This window comes from Triturus cristatus, chromosome 9 (assembly GCF_964204655.1).
Source record: "Triturus cristatus chromosome 9, aTriCri1.1, whole genome shotgun sequence".
Lineage (NCBI taxonomy): Eukaryota > Metazoa > Chordata > Amphibia > Caudata > Salamandridae > Triturus > Triturus cristatus.
In genome coordinates this window covers 33,964,542-33,987,300 of record NC_140592.1, presented here as the reverse complement: position 1 = coordinate 33,987,300, position 22,759 = coordinate 33,964,542, and the positions used below count along the sequence as shown (strand labels likewise).

Below are 22,759 nucleotides of genomic sequence, written 5' to 3'. Positions count from 1 at the left end.
TTAGACACTACAAGTGCCACATGGTACGTACAAGAAGTAGGCGAGGTAACCTTATAAGACCATCAAGACTACCAAAAGGTATAACAATGGTGTGAGTATCAAGATAATCTTTACATTCAATGTCCTGAGAGTATTGTTAACATCAAGGTATGTTCATACTATCATGTTCGAAACATAGAAGGAAAATTTTTCTTAGTAAGCTAAAAGATGGAGAAAATAAAATAAAATGGAAGAAAGAGGGAGAGAGAACTCTGGTGTGTCTACATAATGTGTGACATGAGTGATAAAGGCTTTGTGGGAGTCAGAGCAAACAGGCGACAAATGTCAAATTACATTTTGGGATTGTAGTGTAAGAGATGCACTATATACTAAAGGTGGAGGATAAACTGAGTTGAGCAATATGTAGTTGACTTGCGGTATGTATAGATTGATTGAAGCAGTTCTGGTAACTGGATAAGGCAATTTTTTATTGCTAAAAACACAAAGTTCCAAGCCGTCAGCAAAAGTAATGAGGTGGTATTGTCCATTCTGTATGATCGTTTATTTTACAGCCTTGAGAAAGCCCCAGGCCTCCAGGCCGCGAAGGGGTGAAACACGTGATAAAAAAAGCTGTTCACTCCTCATTACTTTTGCACACGTCTTGGAACTTTGTGGTTTCAGCAAGAAAAATTTGCCTTCTCCGATTGTTAGAACTGATTCAATCAATCTATACATACAGCAAGTCAGCTTCATAGTATTTATCTCAATTCATCCTCCACCTTTATTTGATTTATGCCCCAATGGGTAAGTCGTTCCCCATTTCTGAGGATATTTGAGTCTCTTAAATAGATCCATTAACAGAGGTGAGGAGACTTGTGGGACTCCTTCCTTGCTTTGTATAAAAGATGCACTATGGTGCTTTATTTTTCTGGAGGTAACTGTCAAGAACAGCCCATGGTTTTCTAGTTGTGAACCTGGCGTGCTGACTCAAGTTTCATGTGAAGAGAGGCACTACTGGGGTATGAAGGCAGGGAGAATTGGGTATAATGTTACATGGCATGAACAAAACAGTTTTTATAATGTTAAGTATTAGAAAACCAATAAAAAATTTATTTAAGATATGCTGAATGGGCCAAAAACAGCATGACACCTGCCTCAGCATTCAGTTTTACTGAACTTACATTTTGGCAAAAGATACCTGTCAACATAGCAGGGATCTTTACAACCAGCCTGGGGTCGTCCATCAGATGCGGCGACGTGGCCCTCACTCACTGGCAGACCCAGCGGGCCACCTGCCAGGCTCTAATTGAGCCGATTTTTTTATGCAAATTCCTTCCTGGTAAGAAATATTCTTTGGTATTCCTTCTCTGTGATCACTGCACCCTTTGACTTCTTGAGAAGTTTAAAGAGCACAGTCCATGGCAGCAGGCATATGGCACCAACGCTAGATAAACCTGATGGCCCATCCCTGCCAACCACAACCCTTAACGCCCCAACACCCGCCAGGTGCCGGCATCAGCTCTGTTTGCTGCCGATCTTCAGGTGGATCCACCAGTTGGCCTGGACAGTCCAGTTCAAGTTTTCACAGATGGAGATCTGGTAGAGGATGTGCCTCTTGGCAAAGTCCTCATCCTTCCCTAGTGCCAGCGCTTCCTTCAGGTAGTGGAGGTCCCCATCGTTGGTGAGCTCGGGAAGACCAGTCAGCATCATCAGGGAGAAGAGGGTGATGAGGAGCCGGGAGTGCGCGCGCAGGGCGAAGTACGCCTGACTGCAGATGTCCTGGGGATGGAAGACATGGACAAGTCAGGCGTGAGGTGCAAGAGATACCAGCACGATACGAGCACCTCTAAAAAGAGGAGAGTATAGAAGATGGAGTGAAGGGCGGTTTTACTCTACTGATGTATGACCATATTTAAAAGCAAAGAAATAAAAAATGTACAGCATAAAAAAACTCTGCATTAATCTGCTCAGAGTTAGACTGTATTACTCTTGTGAAATATGAACAGTCCACAGTACTTGAAGTAATAAGATTAAAAGAAGAATATTGTAAAATGGTAGCAAAGTATACATCATGTACGACTGTTATATACAGTGTGAATAAGGATTCAATAAATATTACCACTGAAGTAGATCACATATTTTTGACTGTTACAGCACAAAAAAATAGATTCATAAATAACAACGAAGGGATGATGAGATACATGCACACTTTTCTTATAATTTGCTGAAATCACATGATTTCTGTGAATTATGAATTTTGGGAGGCTGTTAAAATAGTTGCTCAGCCTGATTTACTTCTCACCAGTGAGTCAGTCTGTTAGTGTGACAATGACTTAAAATAAAAACAGCAAAATACACTACACAAGAAGATGGCTGCCCTCTGCTGTTCAGCCCCATGGTCTGTTGTACTATCACCAGAAATGCAAGATGCCGGAGTATCCAAACACGTCTGCTCATTGGGCCCGATTCACAAACGTAATCTGAGACAAAACTCTAACTTTACGACTTTCGATATACACAAAAGGCATTTAGGAGTAGTAAAGTTAGGAATGCTAACTTTACTACTCCTAAATGCCTTTTGTATATACCAAAAGTCGTAACTTTACTACTCCTAAATGCCTTTTGCGAATATCGAAAGTCGTAAAGTTAGGATTTTGTCTCAGTTTAGGAGTAGTAAAGTTAGGAATCTTAACTTTACTACTCCTAAATGCCTTTTGTGAATACCAAAAGTCAGAAAGTTAGGATTGTGTCTCAGTTTAGGAGTAGGAAAGTTAGGAATCTTAACTTTACTACTCCTAAATGCCTTTTGTGAATACCGAAAGTCGTAAAGTTAGGATTTTGTCTCAGATTACTTTTTCGGCCCACTGTTCTTGGAGTATGTGACTTTGGTGAAAATATATGTTAAACAGAAAGGTTGAGCGGCTTGACCTTGCGGGAACCAACAGTCTGCATTGTATACCTTCGGAGAGCATGAGAGAGACAGAGACCTCTTGTGTTCTACCTGAGATCAAACATTTTATCCACTTCAGGACTGTGGCTTTGTTACCAGCTGCTTCCAGGGTTTTAAGTCGGACTTTGAGGTCATTGGCCTCATGCATAAGAGGATTAGCACGCCAGTTTCTTCTTTATTGAGGAGCTGGCAAAGATCATCGTGGGCAGCTAGAACCACCATCTCGGTGCTATGACGGGGACGGAAATCTGCTTGTTCACCATCCTTTCCGCCATTAGATTCTGCCAAATCCTTAAGCTGGTGCAGGGCTATTCTTCCCAGAGGTTTGCCCATGTAAGGGAGCAATGGATCTACATTTTCACATTAAGTTGACAGAGGCCTTACTACAACTGTCTTTCAGACGTGTGTAAAAATTCAATTAAAGCTATTAATACAGTCAGGAGGCTGTCGCTTGCAGCTAAAAGGAGTGGCTGATCATGCTGTGTAGGAACGGGATCACTTGAGGAACACGAAGAGTGGATTTTGGGGTTGGTCTTAAAAGAACATCTTCCACAATTCCTGAGAAGGTGTCTGGATGGCTCCCTCTAGATAGTCAACATTTTCTTATAGCATTATGTGCCATCACCACGCGGGTGGATTTTAAGTTCGTAGTTGTCAAAGTAGAATCCAAGTGGCTCCATGTCAAGGCTGAAGATGACATCTCCTTGAGGTACTTTGGAGGTAGATTGTAGGCAACAACACCGGGAGATGCTCTTGTGGACGAGTTGGAGATAGATGGGTAGATAAAGTCAAAGTCAAAGAAACTTGTTGAGCGCACGAATCACCTTAAGGTCTCATGGCGCTTGCGGGACTCCAGTGGGCTGAAGGTCATATCAATTCATCATTATTTCTGATAAAATAGCCACGTTTTTAAGTCTTTCCGGAAATGTTTGTGTTCGATGATGGAGTGAAGATGGGACAGATGCTTATTCCAGAGATGGGGGCAAGACAGGAAAAGGATCGTCCCCCACTACGAACAGTGCGGATTCGAAGTGGGGTAAGGAGAGATTTTGAACTAGATCTTTACAGTCTTCCTGGCTGGTACCGGTTAAGCTTTTTCGGTAGATAACAGGGTCCGGTTCTATATATGATCTTGAGGGTGAGGCATAGGATTTTAAAATGGCCTCTCTTTCTTACCGGAAGCCAGTGGAGGGACCTCAGGCTGTGGGCTGAAGGAGATCTAGATGGCAGATTCAAAATAAGTCTGGCAGCTGTGTTCTGCAGAATCTGCAGTTTGGAAAAAAGATCTTCGTTTAGGGAAGCCAACAAAACATTCACATAATCCAATTGGCTTACAATTAGACCCTGCACCAGAGGTTTCCTGGCTTCGATAGGAATCCATTTAAAAATGTTACACAATTTCCACAGGATGCCATAGCAGGTGCCTAATACAAGATTGACATGGGTTTTCATGGATAGTTTATTATCGATGATTATTCTAAGATTACGCACAGCTTGTTTTGGGGATGGGCATAAGCCCAATTCCTGTGGCCACCAATTGTTGGACCAATATTCTTCAGCCCTGCCAAACAAGATGATCTCCGTTTTACTGACGTTGAGCTGTAGTTTGTTATTGCCCATCCAGTTCTTAATGTGGATCATACAGTTTTTAAACCGGGTCATTGTGTCTGCAGGGTCGGGACCAAACATAATCAACAGCTGAGTGTCATCAGCTTAAGTGATTTCCCCTTCCGGAGCAAGATGGCGGCCGTGATACTGGCCGAGTGAGGAAGTGTTTTCGCTCCGCTGGGCTTCATCAACAACCCGACGAGTTTTATACATATCGAGAAATCGACCATGCTGGGGAGACCGGGAAGATTGAAAATCTACCTAAAATCTACTGAAAGATAAAGTCAGACAGAGGAATAAACGAAAAAACTACATATGGCCTTTGTATCCCGCTTGGATACTCTAAGATCTGCCTTCTCATTAAGACTGCGGTGGTTCCGGCGGGCTATTCGGCGTTCGAACTCCGTTGCATTGTGTACGGCGCTCTCCACACGGCTTACCTTCTCAGCGGCCTCGGTGTCCTCTTCAATTTTCCCCGCAACACCGGGGATGCCACCAAAAGTATCAAAAGCAGTTTCTAAGACGGCGAAGTCCCGCAGCTTCATTCGCAACCTGCCGCACGACGCTGACACCAACACCTCGCGGATTACCCGGAAAAGCAGAGCTGCGATGCCAGATAGAATCTCTATTCATGATTCACCGGCTGCTACAGCTATCTCCTCAACCTCCTCAGTACCGGGTAAGGTGCAGACATTATCCGATATTTTCGCTAAGCTGGGAGCTAGGGAAAAGACTGCTCTTTCTGTTTCATCAGCTTCTGCCACAGTAACCTCGACATCCGTTACTCTGTCTACCTCTGTACAAAGTCCTTCCTTGTTGAGTACTCATGTTCCTCCTCTCCACATTTCGTCTAATCCCCCTCATCTTGCGGCTATTTCAGACATACCTCAGCTCACTGCGCTTGACTCTCCTCAAAAAGACTCACTCACCCTAAGTCCTCCTGTTGCTGCTTCTGGTTCTGCTCCAGCTCAGTGCATTCTGGACAGTGTAGTTTCATGTTATAATTCACATCCAGTTGCTATCGCTTCTGGACCCTTGGCAGAATATCAGATTGCGGGGGGGTCTGTGATCAGTGATTCAACAGAAAAGTTTTATTCTGTATCAGATCATTCGCTGTTTGGTGAGGAGGACGACCCTGATTTACAGTGGTCAGATTATGACAGTGAAGCTGCTGACTGGCGACCCAGTGAGATTTCAGAAGTTCTGGCTGCTGACACGGTGCGTAAAGCCCCTGGTTCTAAATCTCTATATCAGGAGAGCTTGCATGACAATTCCCGAGAAGATCAATCTCAAATCAATTCTCAGATACCCCCTAATCACAATGGAGGGGTTCTTTCTGAGCCACCGGAGGAGGTTTCTCTGGCAACAATATATCACACAATTATGCAACACAGAGATGCAACCAAACAAGAGAACTTACGCACACAATCTGTCTGTCGTAAACTGCAAAATTCCCTCCGCCGTGTTATTAAATCATCCGCTGAGATCAACACAAGAGTCACGGAAGCCGAGGAACGGATTTCAGCCCTTGAAGATGCTGCAGTCGTCCAAAAAGACTTGGTCTCAGAGGTTAAGGAACAGCGAAAGGATATAATATGGAAATTATCTGATCTTGAGAACCGCTCCAGAAGGAATAACCTACGAGTTTTGGGAATTGAGGAGAATATCGAGGTAGACGATGTTCGAAAGTTCATAGTCGAGCTCTTCACTGATGCTTTTCCAGAGGTCACTCAATGGAACTGGAACTTAGAAATCCAAAGAGCACATCGTTTCCCGTTTACAAGAAAGAAACAATCTTCTGTTAATGCCAACAGTTCCTACCCACGTGCCATTCTGGTCTGCTTCAACACTTTTCTCGCTCGCGAACGTATATTTGATTTAGCTCGACCAAACAAAAAGAGAGCTGCCAAGGGCTGTCAATTCTTTGTTCGACCTGATCTTGCTGCAGAGACAGTCGATCGCCGTTGGCATCTTCGTCAGCAGATTCCTCTTTTCCAGGCGAAAGGCGCTCAGGCTTTCTTGCTCTTCCCGGCAAAGCTGAAAGTAATACATAAGGCTGAAACAAAGTTCTTTCTCTCTGAGATAACTGCCAAATATTTTCTGGACTCAATGTAGTTTTTCTTCTTTTCTTCTCTCTCCTTCGCTCTTATTAAGGTCCCTTCTTTAAAAATTGAGGCGATCATGGTTTAGAACGGGGATATCCATTATTTTTCCAGGGGGTTGATCTACTTCACATCAATACTGCTGTCGAATTTACTTCTTTGTCATGTTAATAGGATGTTAATAGGATTGAACGATCTGTTTCTTTGTCATGTTAACAGGATGTTAATAGGATCGATCCCCATTTATAGTACTCACGGGGGTTGTTGTAGGCCCAACGGAGTGTGGGGTGACGCTTACTCAACCATCACAAGGACCTAGGTCCTGAGCTCCGGATGTAGGTTGAGGGGTAGGGGGGGGAAATGGGTGGGCAGGGTGGGATGGGGGGGCACTGGGTGGTGTTGTGGTGGGTTTTCGAGGCGATTGGCTTCATTATTAAAGTATATGTGGAGAGGTGTGGCTCACTGGTTAGAGGCGGCAGATCCGCAAGCAGAGAATCGGCCAGGGACCAGGGTTCAATTCCCGACGCGGCAGGGTGGTGGACCAGGGTCAAAACGGACTCGATAATTCTCGCCTCGGTACCTACTCTAACCAGGAACACACTCGGCAACTCTGGGCATTAGCTTGCCTCATCTCCACAACGGCCCCCCACATTCGCCGGGGATGCCTGGTTTCACCTTGGAGATACCCAGGAGGGACCATCTCACAGGGATAGCCAGGACGGGTTCCCCAGCGGTCTACAGCGCCACGACGCCTCAGGGCAGCAGTGCGCTTTACAAGACACATACATTTACATTTACATTTACATTTACATTTACATATGGCAGGATGATCTCAAATATTTTTAGGATGTTAATTATCTGCTTATTTTTCAAGGCAAGTTGCTGGTATATTCCTTATAATCTCTTAAATTATATGTTTGATATTCCTCCCCATTATCAATGGCAAACCGTAGATTGACATGTGTAACCTGGAATATCTGTGGGCTAAATGATCCTAAGAAGCGTAGGATCTTTCACAAGTTGATACAGGTGATGCAAGCGGATTTGATCTGCTTGCAGGAAACTCATATCTCTTGGGCTAACCGACACTACCTTAAGTTTTTGGGCTACGATTTAGTGGCTACCACCCGACAAGCCTCCACCATCAGGGGTGTGGCTATTATCTCAAAAATAGGGGCCACGCGAGTTAAAAGGTTTAAGCAAGATAACTCAGGCAGATGGTTAATTGTTGAATTACTCGTTAATAAATCTGTACTCTCGATTTGTTCAATAAATGCATCTAATCTGGACGATCCGCAGATCCTGATGGATCTAAATGTAGAACTAGCCACTTGGCCGCACCCGTTAATTTTTTGTGGTGATTTTAATATTGATATTCCTAGATGGTTAGATCTCTCTAAATGCACTGCTTATGTTGGTCGGAAGCCCCAGGTTTATAAAGCACTTCGCACTTTACTTCTTGAACATAGTTTGGTAGATTTATGGCACGTTAGCTATCCAGCCCATAATGGGTTTACCTTCTATTCAATACCTCACCAAAAGATGGTCCGTATTGATTATGTTTTCACCTCTCCTGAAGTTTTGAGGTCTATTAAGGTTCGACTTGACCCTCGGACCATATCCGATCACAATCCTATAGTCTTTAGTTTTTCCTGGGACTGCCCTTCTCACCAAATAAGATCCTGGACTTTTGATAGGAAACTATTACTGGACAAATTATATCAGGAACGGATGCTAGTCTGGATTCCAGATTTCTTCGAAATCAAGTTCTACTGCATCGGTTGGCCTAGTTTGGGATACTTTTAAAGCTGCCTTACGCGGCGAAACCAAGAGAACCGCTTCCCATCGATGGCAAACAGAACAGCGGAATCTCAAAAATAGAGCTGCAGCACTCCAGCAAGCGGAGTTAGACTTAAGTACTAGTATTCATAATGGCGAAGACCTAATACCTCGTCAGAAAGCGGTCGCTCTTGCCAAGGCTAATCTTCTGGATCCTTTGTATGCGGATATAGCCACTAAGTATTTTCAATTTCGTACTTCAATGTATGAGTTCGGTGAAGCGTCTGGTAAGGTTTTAGCAAAACGATTACAACAAAGGGCAATAGCAAGTCAAATATCAAAGGTCAAGGATCGGTCCGGTATATTACAAGACTCACCTAACGGAGTGTTAAATACTTTTGTTGATTTCTACTCAATCTTATACACTGAGGAGTTAAACATATCTCAGCAGCAACAAAAACAACTAGAGTATTTTTTCAAATTCCTTGACACCCAGAAGCCCTCTCTTGATCAGAATTCAATTCTGGCAGAACCTATTAGCTGGGAAGAAATTGTAGCTGCCATAAAATCCCTGTCTACCGGCAAAGCAGCGGGGCCCGACCTCATACACCTTGAATTTTACAAAACTTTCTCACATTTATTCAAGCAGCAGATGCTGGAAGTTTTCCAACTCGCCCAGAGGGGGGTCATTCCTGAATCCTGGCGGCAGTCGACTATTGTATTATTTAAAAAGAAAGGCAAGGACGAACTAAATCCGGCATCATATCGGCCTATAGCATTAATAAACACCGACAGCAAAATTTATTCTAGGGTCCTAGCGTCTCGCCTTGTGCAAATTATTCCCTCGTTAGTTTCCATTCGTCAGCATGGCTTTATCCCTGGTAGAGATACCACTGACCATATCAGGCGCGTCATCGCTCTCTTAGATTGGGCTCAGGTGACAAACTCTCCCCTTGGTGTGATCCTGTTGGACGCCGAGAAGGCGTTCGACAGGGTCTCCTGGGGTTACCTATGGGCCGTCCTCCATTGGAAGGGGATATCGCCCAAATTTATTTTGGCTTTACAAACCTTGTACATATCTCCAATAGCCAAAATCCGTATCTCAGGAAGGGAATCAAGCTATTTCCCTATCACCCGGGGCACCAGACAAGGGTGCCCTTGCTCCCCCCTTCTCTTTGCCCTATATATCGATCCCTTTCTTTCTTTGATAGAAAAAGCTCAAAATATCTCCCCACTTATAGTTCATGGTACCGAGTATAAAGTATTGGCATATGCCGATGATATAGTAGTATTAACAGATAACATCACCGTCTCTCTTCCGGCACTGGAGACCTTAGCAGCACAATTCGGCTTAATTTCAGGCTATAAGTTAAACATCACTAAAACACAAATACTGCAATCATCGGCTATGCCAACATCGACTGCTCCCATTACCCCACAAGCAACATACGTCGGCATTCAGATTTCGGCTGATGTTGATCAGATTTCAGACTTGAACTATTTACCTATTATTGATCTGCTTCACAATAAACTAGAACAGCTGAATCATCTTCACCTTTCCCTATTCGGGCGCCGTAACGTCCTCAAAATGCTGGTCCTTCCAAAATTTTTATATCTATTTAGATCTATTCCTTTATTAATTTCCAATCTTACTTTAATAAAAGCACAAAGAATTTGTCAAAGGTTTCTATGGGAATATCGCAAGCCAAGACGAGCTGCTAAATGGACCTGTCTTCCGCAAGAACGTGGGGGCTGGTCAGTTCCAAGTCTTGTTTATTATCATTGGGCTGCTATGATCCAACATTTCGCCTTTCCATTATCAGGGAAGATGGTGGAGCTACCGCCTTATCTGGCTCCTTCAATATATTCAATTTCATTAGGCGATGCTACACAAGGGATATTGACACGAATCCTTGAACCAAGCTATTTCAAAAAAACGAGGTTTAAGGTTGCATGGGCCCTGTTCACGATCTGGCAAAAAATTTGTCGTCTCTCTTCCATTTACAAATTTAATTACTACACACCATTAAACGCCTCTGGGTTACCACCAGTGATATTTCAAGATCGAGTAGTTTCCACTTGGGCCTCGCGAGGCCTGACTGACATAGGTGATCTAGCTGACTCCGGCCTGCTGGCCTCTTTTTCTTTTTTGAAACATAAATTTCAATTACAATCTAATCACTTCTTTAAATACCTTCAAATCAGAAGCTTCTTTGATAATAAATCTTTAGAAAATCCTGCACTCTTTGATAAAATTCTGATATTCGAATTAGTCAAAAGGAAAGCCAAAATCGGTACATTATACCAAACTTTATTGTCTCAACTCCCAGATGACTTATCTGATTTCAATAATAAATGGGCGGCCAAATTCGGAGTACCCTCCATAGATTTAAAATTACCACTGATGTTAGCCAGGACGGTTTTCGTCTCTGGCACTCTCCGTACTCAGAGTTATATGGCCATGTTCAATCTTTATTATACTCCCGCAAAATTAGTCAGATGGGGGACGGTTATCCGTGGTAAGAGCTCATCATGTGCAAGATGCAAATTCCCATCTGCGGATTCTCTTCACATGTTCTACAACTGCCCTGAGCTAACACTTTTTATAAATCAAATTGAAACGTTTCTCACACAGATCACCCAATCCTCAATTAAAATTTCAGCTGAAATGGTAATTATTGGGTATCAACATGCTATGGTCTCTGTAAGATCTAGATACTTACACTCCTTTCTGTTTATTGCAATGGCAATGCTCAGACTCTGTATTACCTCTCTTTGGATAAATCCTCAGCCCCCCACCTTTTCTCACTGGCAGGCCAGGATGTTGGCATGGTTTAAATTAGAAACTGCTGTACGAAAGCTTAAGGGAAGGAGAAGACGCCTAATTGCCTCTAAAAATTGGGCTCCATTTCAAGACTGGTTAGCAAATTAATAATGCATCTCTGTCATATATTGTCATGTATTGTCTCTTTGTATATATTTTGATTTATTGTATTTTCTTTCTATGAATTATACATTGCCAATCCCTCCCCCACCACCACAGGGGGTGGGTTGTATTAAAAAAAAAAAAAAAAAAGAGTGTCATCAGCTTAAGACAAGGCCTCAAAACCATAGGACCTGATTACCCTGGCCAAAGGTGTTACATAGAGATTAAGATATTAGGTGAACCAATGAAGTACACAGTCTGTAAACACATAGCGCCTCATTTATGAGGTTTTGGTAATTTTGAGCAGCATAGGACAACTTCCTGCACTAAAACAATCCTTAGATCTGTTTTCCTCCTTATAAGTGTACTGCACAAATACTCATGCTCTGCCCATGGAACGACTTCCCACCCCAGAGCAACGCTAGGCAACGACTTCCATTACTCCAGATTTACCAGGCCACGCAGGGACACACAAGGGGGGTTTGTGTGAGTTGGTAAATCTGATTTAGGGATTGCGTTGCCCTTGCATCTCCTTACGTGAAGTATCTGCACATGCGTGCTCTGCAAATAATTTATAGTATAACATCGCTTCACCTTTTTTAGGGCTGGATGTCGAACCCTACATCAATCTACATGCGAACGAAAAACAATATACTGTCACTGCCAACAACACCAGACAAGATGCAGGAATGGCTCTCAAACATGGAACTGGATTAATTACCTTCCCGACTATGCAGGGATGCTAAACCATTCATGACAGCAACCTCTCCTTCAAGATACTAATCGCAAAGGTGACTGAGTTGATGCAATATCAACTTCTCACCCCGTCCTCTCCCACCTGGATGGTCTCTATGACCTACTCATCTCCAAAGTGCCCTACACTAAAGCAAAAAGTAAAAGAAACATGTTATGTTCTACTATGCTATGTTATGTTGAATAGCGCACTAATAACCCGAAAGGGTATCCAGGTGCATGACCACATCACTAAAGCCTTCAGACAACTTGCTCTGACTGTACCTCAACCCTGCATCAAGTCATACAGTAACACCTGCAGGAGAGTAACCACCCGTGTTGACACTAGCTAGCTGAAAAACTAACCACTTCAGGAAATTAAAGCAAGACTAGCAGTCACTAAACCCCAGGCTCTATAAAACGAAACATATCAGAAGACAAGCGTTCTCAAAACAAGACTCCCGGATACAGAACATCCCATCAGACTCATTACACTGCTACTGAAATTACGGAACGAAACAAAGACTCTTCACCTTTGATTGATACTGACCTCCAACTTCGGATATCTGTAAATCGTAGCACGTCTAAAAACATGATCTTCGTAATGGTCAATTTAGTAATGTTGTCCTAAGTAGCCAGAGCAGGAAATCAGATTATTACAGATATACGCTAATGCTTTATGGCAGCTAGGGAGGTCAGGGCATCACACCAAACTAACCCATGATGCAAATCAATCAATAAATCAGAATTTGTGAAGCTTGGCTAATCACCCATGAGGGCATCCAGGCGCTGAGATCATGCTGCTGTCAGTCAAAGAGCCATGTCTTGAGTGCTTTTCTGAATTCTGTGAGTGATGGTGCTGTTCAGAGGTGGAGGGGAAGGTTGTTCCATGACTTGGTGGTGAGGTAGGAGAAGGAACGGCCTCTGCTGTGGCTTTGGCTGATGCGGGGAGACTGTGCGAGTGTGGCGGAATGCAGGTGTCTGGAGGGTTGGTGGTAGATCAGCCGGTGGGTGATGTATGCTGGCCCTTGGTCGTGAAGGGCTTTGTAAGCATGTATCAGCAACTTCAATTGGCATCTTTTCTGGACGGAGAGCCAGTGGAGGTTCCTGAGATGGGGGAGTGATGTTGGTCCTCTCTGTTAGAGGTCCAGGATGAGTCTTGCCGATGAGTTCTAGATGGTCTTGAGTCTCTTCAGGAGTTGGGAGGAGATTCCTGCATTGAGTGCAATGCCGTAGTCAAGTTGGCCGGTGACTAGCTCTTGCGTGACCGTTTTCTGTGTGTCGATATGGAGCCATCGGAAGATCTTTGTGAGCATGCAAATGGGGGTGGAAGCAGGTGGAGGCTACTGAGTTGATCTGATGTTTCATGGTGAGTTTTCTCTCTAGAATGATGTTGAGGTTGTGGGCATGATCTGTCAGTGCAGGTGTGGGTCCTAGTTCAGAGGGCCACCAAGCGTTGTTCCACAGGGAGGTGTTGTTTCAGAAGATAATCAATTCAGCAAAAATAGACCAAAATAGCTGAAATTGTTCAAATGGTTATCTGAAGCCTAACTGTACTCTGAGCTTTCTGGGCACACCTTTGTGGGTGTGGAACACCTTTGAGGGTGAGGGACACCTTTGTGGGTGAGGGACACCTTTGTGGGTCTGGGATACCTTTGTGGGTGATTGACACCTTTGTGGGTGAGGGACTCCTTTGTGGGTATGGGACACCTTTGTGGGTGAGGGACACCTTTGTGGGTGTGGGACACCTGGGACACCTTTGTGGGTATGGGACACCTTTGTGGGTGAGGGACACCTTTGTGGGTGACGGACACCTTTGTGGGTGAGGGACACCTTTGTGGGTATGGGACACCTTTGTGGGTGCGGGACACCTTTGTGGGTGAGGGACTCCTTTGTGGGTGAGGGGTTTCAGGTGAAATGCTAAATCAGACATATCTTTCTAGTCTGGTATGAATCTTTTGTTGAATGGAGTCATGAATTAGAACAGACCCCATTAGATCAGACCACAAGTCAAGGAGTACCTTTTGGCACACACAAATTAAGTAATGTCTTTTAATGTCTGTTGATAAATTAGGGTAAGACTTTCACGCCATGCAATAAATCAGAAAGAAAGTAAAAAATGATGAATGTATTGCTTAAATCATCTTATTCTGTGGTAATTATTCATGAATGAGGTGACATGGTGGGCAAAAACACGACAGACCGAACTGCAGGCCAGAATAATCACAAATGGCTGTGATTAATTCAAGCAAACATATACGCCTCCAAAGGGAGAAATAGGGTCTAAGGGAAAAGTTTATCGACCAATCAACAGTTCCAATACCCAATACTATTAACACAAATACAAAAGGAAACTGGTGGTCTAAAAAAGGAAGAACATAAGGAACAAACCAACCCAACTCGTAGCACCAAGGTGAGCTATCCTACCAATAACAATCGCTAGGGAGGAAAAATACCAGTGAAAGGAAATAAATTTGCCTAATGTTGATAGGATTTCCATCAACTGCCAAGAGGCCAGTGTCATCATTTGGTTATCCTTCAATCTTAGCTACTGCTCCTCAAAGCCTTGAGGGAAATCATGTAGCAACTTTAAGCAAATAGGTTGCTTCACAATGGATTATACATACTTTTAATAGGATTGGCATTGAGATGGTGATTAAAGGCTGTTTCTCTCTCTCCCAACTCCTTTTTAAATCTCACTTTTTTGCACTGCACTAATATTTCCATCACACAAGAGATGATTTACTATTGCTGTATTACTCATGACCACACTGGTTAGTCTTTGTCTGTTAACTTTCCTTCTCTGACTTTACTGTGTACTGTTCAGTTGCAATCTCTTGCTACATGATTTCCCTCCTTATGTTCTTCCTTTTTTAGACCACCAGTTTCCTTTTGTATTAATTCAAGCAAGCCACCTAACAGGTAGTTGTTTTCATTAATACAATACATCCAGTCATACTGTTATATGTTTAGCAATGACTTAAAGGCGTACCCCACTGGACCAAGCACTAAGTTAGAGCATATGTTTTTGTGTCAGGTAGAAAAACAGCTAAAACATTTATAAGTCCAGAGATAAATCCGAGCATATATTTTTAAATAAGGGAACAATCCAAGCATTATTTTTAGATCAGAGTACATCGACACATACAAATATACTTAATCTGAAAAAACAGGTATACCATTTTAATCTGGCAATAAATTGAGCAATACTGTCACGTGGCGCATAGGGACATTGTGCCTTTGCGCATGTTACTACATGTCTGTATTTTTGCAATCCTTTCAATGACTGCTTTCACATGAGAACTCATCGCTGTGTTCACTCTCTGCATGTTCCTGGGATATTGACTGAACATTATGTGCAAGGTCGAACAAAAATGCTCTTTGTTATTTTGTTCTGGCCAGTCCTTAGACAAAACATACTGATGCAGCTGTTGTTTGGACAGCATACCTGGGTTTTTAGTGGGGTACACGAATAGGTGACACACACTAGGAGAGGGACCTTTCCAGAGAGAAGAGCGAGACAGTACCTACGATGTAGATCTACTATCAATAGGCTAAGGTATGGAGTCTGCTGACAAATCCCAAAGATCTTCTATCGTATAATAATACTTCTTCTTAGCAAGGGGAGGAGGGTTAGGCACTATAGTCCTTTCTCCATTATCCTCATCTCCCTTCATGATTTATGGACTAGCTGCGCTGCTGACTATATTTGTACTATGCATTTATTTCCTGTTTGTTGTTGCACGTATACGGCATGTTAGGGCACGTTAGTTAAAATAAATATTTTAAACTATTCTGTGTCTCTGTCAGACCTTATTGTGGACAAGTACCAGAGTGTGAGTGAAAGGGTGAGTCTTGTTACCGCGATTCCTGAGAGATCTGGGAGTGTTGTGTTCTGGCGTGTCTCATCATTTGTTTCTCTGTAAGTGAGTAGGAGAGCGAGTGAGACACTATAGCTAGTCGGTACTGGCTCGTGGGTACTAAGGTGGTAGGAAGACCCAGTCCATATACACTAAGGTCCCATATTCCTGCACATAGTTCTGTGTTTGTGCAGAATCCCTGCAACAATACATTTATAGGATAAGTAACATATCAGGATTTGTATTCTTAATTCAGGCATTTACTTCGGGTGATACGTCACTGCACAGTCTCTGAAATCACGTGATACAGCATGGTGTACCTATGAAGGTCAGATGTTAAATCAGCAAAAACATTTTTTGCAATTGGGGATACGTCATGGTATGTCTTTCTAGATAAGAATATGAACCTTAGTAATAGTCGACTGGTCGGAAAAAATATAGTGAAGACCAGTAACCCAATAATAAAGTTGGCACCGTGAAAAGAAAGCCTGGTTTCTTCTAATCTGCCAACAAACTTTTTTTCTAGATATTTATGACATGTTATTTGACTAAATACAGTTATCAATCCCATAATCAAATTCAATAAAAGTTATCTGAAACATAAACTGATATCAGAACAGAAGTAAGAGTCTGTGGAGAATAACAGTTTTAATGCAATCTATTATACCAATTACCTGTAAAGTTCAGTTAAGATACAGAAGATTTTTTTAAAAATCTCAGACCATTTAGAAAGATAATTCAGACTAAATGTATCATCAAACATATCAGGAGTACCCACCTACAACTATCTGACTTATTTATTGTATATGCAACGCCATACTGCAGTCACTGCACTATTTACCTTATAACAAGAAAACATACAAAATTCCTTACAGGTGTGCAAGACCGGAGGGTAGGAATGGCAGAATCCCATCAATTTTAGAAGGTCATCAGGACATATCTGTAATTTTATAGGGATTGGCCAAAATGTATAAAACAATATCTCTGTAACGACTCACGGATTAGCTCGAATGCTTCTATGAACAAAGAAAGCAACAGCAGAGAATTGCCTTAGTAATGGTAATCATGTTCACAAGAAACTCAAATCAAAGATGGGCCCTATAAGTGGTCCATTGAAGTAAACCAGATGTCTTTTCCACATCCCCATTGACATTAAAGGACGATGAAGGTAGAGGAAGTATCAATAAAGGCTCGAAAGACAACTGTTTCCTGGTCCAGCTGATGGTTGAAGTCTTCTTGGATTAAATGTCCTAGCACCCTCTGCATACAGATAGCCACCAGCTTAGGCAACTCTGTAGATATATTACTATCCATGGCTAGCAATAAGATTAGTTGGTGTGCAGAGATGTGGGTCGTTATGTTTTAATCAATCAATCAATCAATCAGGGGTGATTTGTAGAGTGTGGCTAATCATCCATGACGGTATCCAGGTGCTGTGATTCTGTTGCAATCAGTCAAAGAGCCAGGTCTAGAGTCCCTTTCTGAATTCCGTGAGGGAGGATGCTGTTTGGAGGTGGAGGGGAAAGTCGTTCCGGGACTTGGCGGAGAGGTAGGAGAAGGAGTGTCCTCCGCTGTAGCTTCGGCGAATGGGGGGGTGTTAGCGAGGGTGAGGGAGGCGGAGCATAGGTGTCTGGAGAGATGGTGGTAGTTCAGGCAGTGGTTGGTGGTGGAGGGCCTTGTAGGCGTGTGTACTCATCTTGAAAGGTCATGATTATGTATGCATTTTTACATCAGGCATGCGTTGAGTTTCTGATTTTATGGTGACTCTAAATATAGTTTTAATTTGAACTCAGTTCAAATCGAATCAAAACCAGTCCACCCAATGTGGAAGCCAAGAGAGACTGGTAGGGTGGGACCTCCAGCTCATATGCAGGTGCTAACAACAAATGAAGGGAAATACTGACATTCTAGGGAAAATGCACGCACACCTATTTTGAATATTTTTGTGACATTTTAGGTCCAGGGCCACCATTGTCCATGGATAGATATAGGCCATTTTGTTTGTTAAACTTTATTTGTTAGTGAGACAGGTTAAAGAGCTCTAGAGCAGTGAGCAACCACCACATGCAGCAAAGTTTGACTGACTAACAATGGACAAGTTTGACTGAAGCCGCAGAGTCCGGAAACTGAATAATAAGGGTGGGCAATGAGCACAAAACAGTACAAACTTTTATTGAAATGCCCAAGTGTCACAGGTTTCTGGTGTAAATATTACCTTGAATTTCTGGAAGTAGAGGCTGGACTTCCCTTTGGTCCGTCCCATCATATAGAGGAAGTCTGGGGTGAGGACGAATGGCACCCACTCTCTGTTTACCCCCATGAACCGCTTGGTATTTCCCAGGATGTGCCCAAAGTCGATGTGGAACAGATTACCTGCAAAAAGAGATGCACAAAGTTAAAATAAACTCCACAGGCCACACACTCAACATCTCAAATACTGTCCCATGGTCACATACTCTATAGAGAGTTCTAACAAGAGTTCATGTACACTGCGCATAACAGATACTCTGTGCGTATCCGATGTATGTATGGGTCAGACAATCTGCAAGGCTCAGTTACTCCCCAGAGGTCACAAAAGGATTGTCCACAAATCAGGTTCACTACACAGGTTGGCCCCACTCCACTGGTCAAGCCTTAAAAGTGCCAGATAATCTCCAATGTTTAAGTACTCGCTACTGACCAGATATACTCCCTCTACTGATCATATATATTTCATAGATCACATATACTTTAAACCATTGTAGGGTACACAGGGGACATTTACTATTTGGAGGTCAGTTCTTCAATGTGGTAAGCACTTTCATGATCAGACACTCCTTTAAGGTAGTATACCTCTGCCCCAGGTGACACGCCAACCATGGATGAGATTCTCCCCGCATCCACACTCTCCTCCATGGTCAGATACTTTTCAGGGATCAGATGCTCTGCAAGTCTTAGACACTCTTAGACACTCTACAGAGATCATGTACTCCCCAAGGGATCATATACCTTCAAGGGATCAGACACTCTTCAAGAGAGCAGACACTCTCCAGAGATCATGTACTCCCCAAGGGATCATATACCTTCAAGGGATCAGACACTCTTCAAGGGAGCAGACACTCTCCAGAGATCATGTACTCCCCAGGGATCGGACACCCTTCAAGGGACCAGACACTCTTCAAGGGAGCACACACTCTGCAGAGACCACTGACTCTCCAAGGGATCAGATACTCTTCAAGGGAGCAGACACTCTTCAAGGGATCAGACACTCTTCAAGGGATCAAACACTCTTCAAGGGAGCAGACACTCTCCAGAGATACTCTCCAAGGGATCAGATACTCTTCAAGGGATCAGACACTCTTCAAGGGACCAGACACTCTCCAGAGATCATGTACTCCCCAAGGGATCATATACCTTCAAGGGATCAGACACTCTTCAAGGGAGCAGACACTCTCCAGAGATCATGTACTCCCCGGGGATCGGACACCCTTTAAGGGACCAGACACTCTTCAAGGGAGCACACACTCTTCAAGGGAGCAGACACTCTCCAGAGATACTCTCCAAGGGATCAGATACTCTTCAAGGGACCAGACACCCTTCAAGGGACCAGACACTCTCCAGAGATCATGTACTCCCCAAGGGATCATATACCTTCAAGGGATCAGACACTCTTCAAGGGAGCAGACACTCTCCAGAGATCATGTACTCCCCAGGGATCGGACACTCTTCAAGGGATCAGACACTCTTCAAGGGATCAAACACTCTTCAAGGGAGCAGACACTCTCCAGAGATACTCTCCAAGGGATCAGATATTCTTCAAGGGACCAGACACCCTTCAAGGGACCAGACACTCTCCAGAGATCATGTACTCCCCAAGGGATCATATACCTTCAAGGGATCAGACACTCTTCAAGGGAGCAGACACTCTCCAGAGATCATGTACTCCCCAGGGATCGGACACCCTTCAAGGGACCAGACACTCTTCAAGGGAGCACACACTCTGCAGAGACCACTGACTCTCCAAGGGATCAGATACTCTTCAAGGGAGCAGACACTCTTCAAGGGATCAGACACTCTTCAAGGGATCAAACACTCTTCAAGGGAGCAGACACTCTCCAGAGATACTCTCCAAGGGATCAGATACTCTTCAAGGGATCAGACACTCTTCAAGGGACCAGACACTCTCCGGAGATCATGTACTCCCCAAGGGATCATATACCTTCAAGGGATCAGACACTCTTCAAGGGAGCAGACACTCTCCAGAGATCATGTACTCCCCAGGGATCGGACACCCTTTAAGGGACCAGACACTCTTCAAGGGAGCACACACTCTTCAAGGGAGCAGACACTCTCCAGAGATACTCTCCAAGGGATCAGATACTCTTCAAGGGACCAGACACCCTTCAAGGGACCAGACACTCTCCAGAGATCATGTACTCCCCAAGGGATCATATACCTTCAAGGGATCAGACACTCTTCAAGGGAGCAGACACTCTCCAGAAATCATGTACTCCCCAGGGATCGGACACTCTTCAAGGGATCAGACACTCTTCAAGGGATCAAACACTCTTCAAGGGAGCAGACACTCTCCAGAGATACTCTCCAAGGGATCAGATATTCTTCAAGGGACCAGACACCCTTCAAGGGACCAGACACTCTCCAGAGATCATGTACTCCCTAAGGGATCATATACCTTCAAGGGATCAGACACTCTTCAAGGGAGCAGACACTCTCCAGAGATCATGTACTCCCCAGGGATCGGACACCCTTCAAGGGACCAGACACTCTTCAAGGGAGCACACACTCTGCAGAGATCACAGACTCTCCAAGGGATCAGATACTCTTCAAGGGAGCAGACACTCTTCAAGGGATCAGACACTCTTCAAGGGATCAGACACTCTTCAAGGGAGCAGACACTCTCCAGAGATCATGTACTCTCCAAGGGATCAGATACTCTTCAAGGGATCAGACACTCTTCAAGGGACCAGCCACTCTGCAGGCCTTAGACACTCCCCAGAGATCATGTACTCCCCAGGGATCAGACACTCTTCAAGGGACCAGGCACTTTCCAGAGATCATGTACTCCCCAGCGACCAGACACCCTTCAAGGGACCAGACACTCTCCAGAGATCATGTACTCCCCAAGGGATCATATACCTTCAAGGGATCAGACACTCTTCAAGGGAGCAGACACTCTCCAGAGATCATGTACTCCCCAGGGATCGGACACCCTTCATGGGACCAGACACTCTTCAAGGGAGCAGACACTCTGCAGAGATCACTGACTCTCCAAGGAATCAGATACTTTTCAAGGGAGCAGACACTCTTCAAGGGATCAGACACTCTTCAAGGGATCAGACACTCTTCAAGGGAGCAGACACTCTCCAGAGATCATGTACTCCCCAAGGGATCAGATACTCTTCAAGGGATCAGACACTCTTCAAGGGACCAGCCACGCTGCAGGCCTAAGACACTCCAGAGATCATGTACTCCCCAGGGATCAGACACTCTTCAAGGGACCAGACACTCTCCAGAGATCATGTACTCCCCAAGGGATCAGATACTCTTCAAGGGATCAGACACTCTTCAAGAGAGCACACACTCTCCAGAGATCATGTACTCTCCACGGTATCAGATACTCTTCAAGGGAGCACACACTCTTCAAGGGATCGGACACCCTTCAAGGGACCAGACACTCTTCAAGGGAGCAGTCACTCTGCAGAGATCACTGACTCTCCAAGGGATCAGATACTCTTCAAGGGATCAGACACTCTTCAAGGGACCAGACACTCTCCAGAGATCATGTACTCCCCAAGGGATCAGAGACTCTTCGATGGATCAGACACTCTTCAAGGGAGCAGACACTCTCCAGAGATCATGTACTCCCCAGGGATTGGATACCCTTCAAGGGACCAGACACTCTTCAAGGGAGCAGACACTCTGCAGAGATCATGTACTCCCCAGGGATCATTTACTCTTCAAGGGACCAGACACTCTGCAGGAATCAGATACTCTCCAGGGATCGTATGTTCTCCAGGGAAAAGATTCTTTCCGGCGCTTACATACTCTTTGGGGATCATATAGTCTTCGGGATCAGATGCGCTTCAAGGATTAGATTCCCTCCAGAGATCAAACTGTCTCCAGAGATCAGATATTTCCCCATGGGTCATATTATCCCCCTCATAACTCAAATGAGGTCTCTGACCATCATGAGCCAACATAAGTATACTCTATTCAAACTAACATGCTACCTCAAATGACGTCTCTGACCATCAAGAGCCAACATGAGTATACTATATCCAATCTAGCAAGCTTCCTCTAATGATGTCTCTCCCCATCATGAGCCAACATGAGTATACTCTATCCAAACTATAAAGCTTCCTCAAATGAGGTCTCTGACCATCATGAGCCAACATAAGTATACTCTATCCAAACTAACATGCTACCTCAAATGACGTCTCTGACCATCAAGAGCCAACATGAGTATACTATATCCAATCTAGCAAGCTTCCTCTAATGACGTCTCTGGCCATCATGAGCCAACATGAGTATGCTCTAGACAATCTAGCAAGCTTCCTGTAATGACGTCTTTGATACACAGCTGTCCAATCTCTTTCCTCCATACTGCAGCTAATCCTGGCACGGCTCAGTGGCAGAACCAAGGCGCCAAATTCTTGGTTCAGGAAGCAGTGCTGATGACTGACAGAAAGGAGGAAATGGGTCAGATCCGGCCCCCAAGACAGGTCTGTATGATCTGGTTCTCAGAACAGCTGCCGTTGTTACCAGTTCTAACCGTTGCTCTAAACCAGCTATTTCTGTAGTGTTTACAATGGCCATCTGGGAT

General features: G+C 44.0%; 1 protein-coding gene across 2 annotated transcripts in view; it reads right to left on the bottom strand.

Moving 5' to 3' along the window:
- Nucleotides 1-1,066: 1,066 nt before the first annotated feature.
- LOC146797317 (phosphatidylinositol 4,5-bisphosphate 3-kinase catalytic subunit gamma isoform-like) overlaps nt 1,067-22,759 on the bottom strand; it is a 132,735-nt gene continuing 111,042 nt past the window's right edge. For both annotated transcript variants that reach the window (XM_085624316.1, XM_085624317.1), the window contains 2 exons: nt 18,152-18,309; nt 1,067-1,758 (listed from right to left, as the gene is read on the bottom strand). In XM_085624316.1, the coding sequence (XP_085480442.1) occupies nt 1,495-1,758; nt 18,152-18,309 (422 nt within the window). In that variant the 3' untranslated portion in view covers nt 1,067-1,494. The remainder of the gene's footprint in view (nt 1,759-18,151; nt 18,310-22,759) is intronic.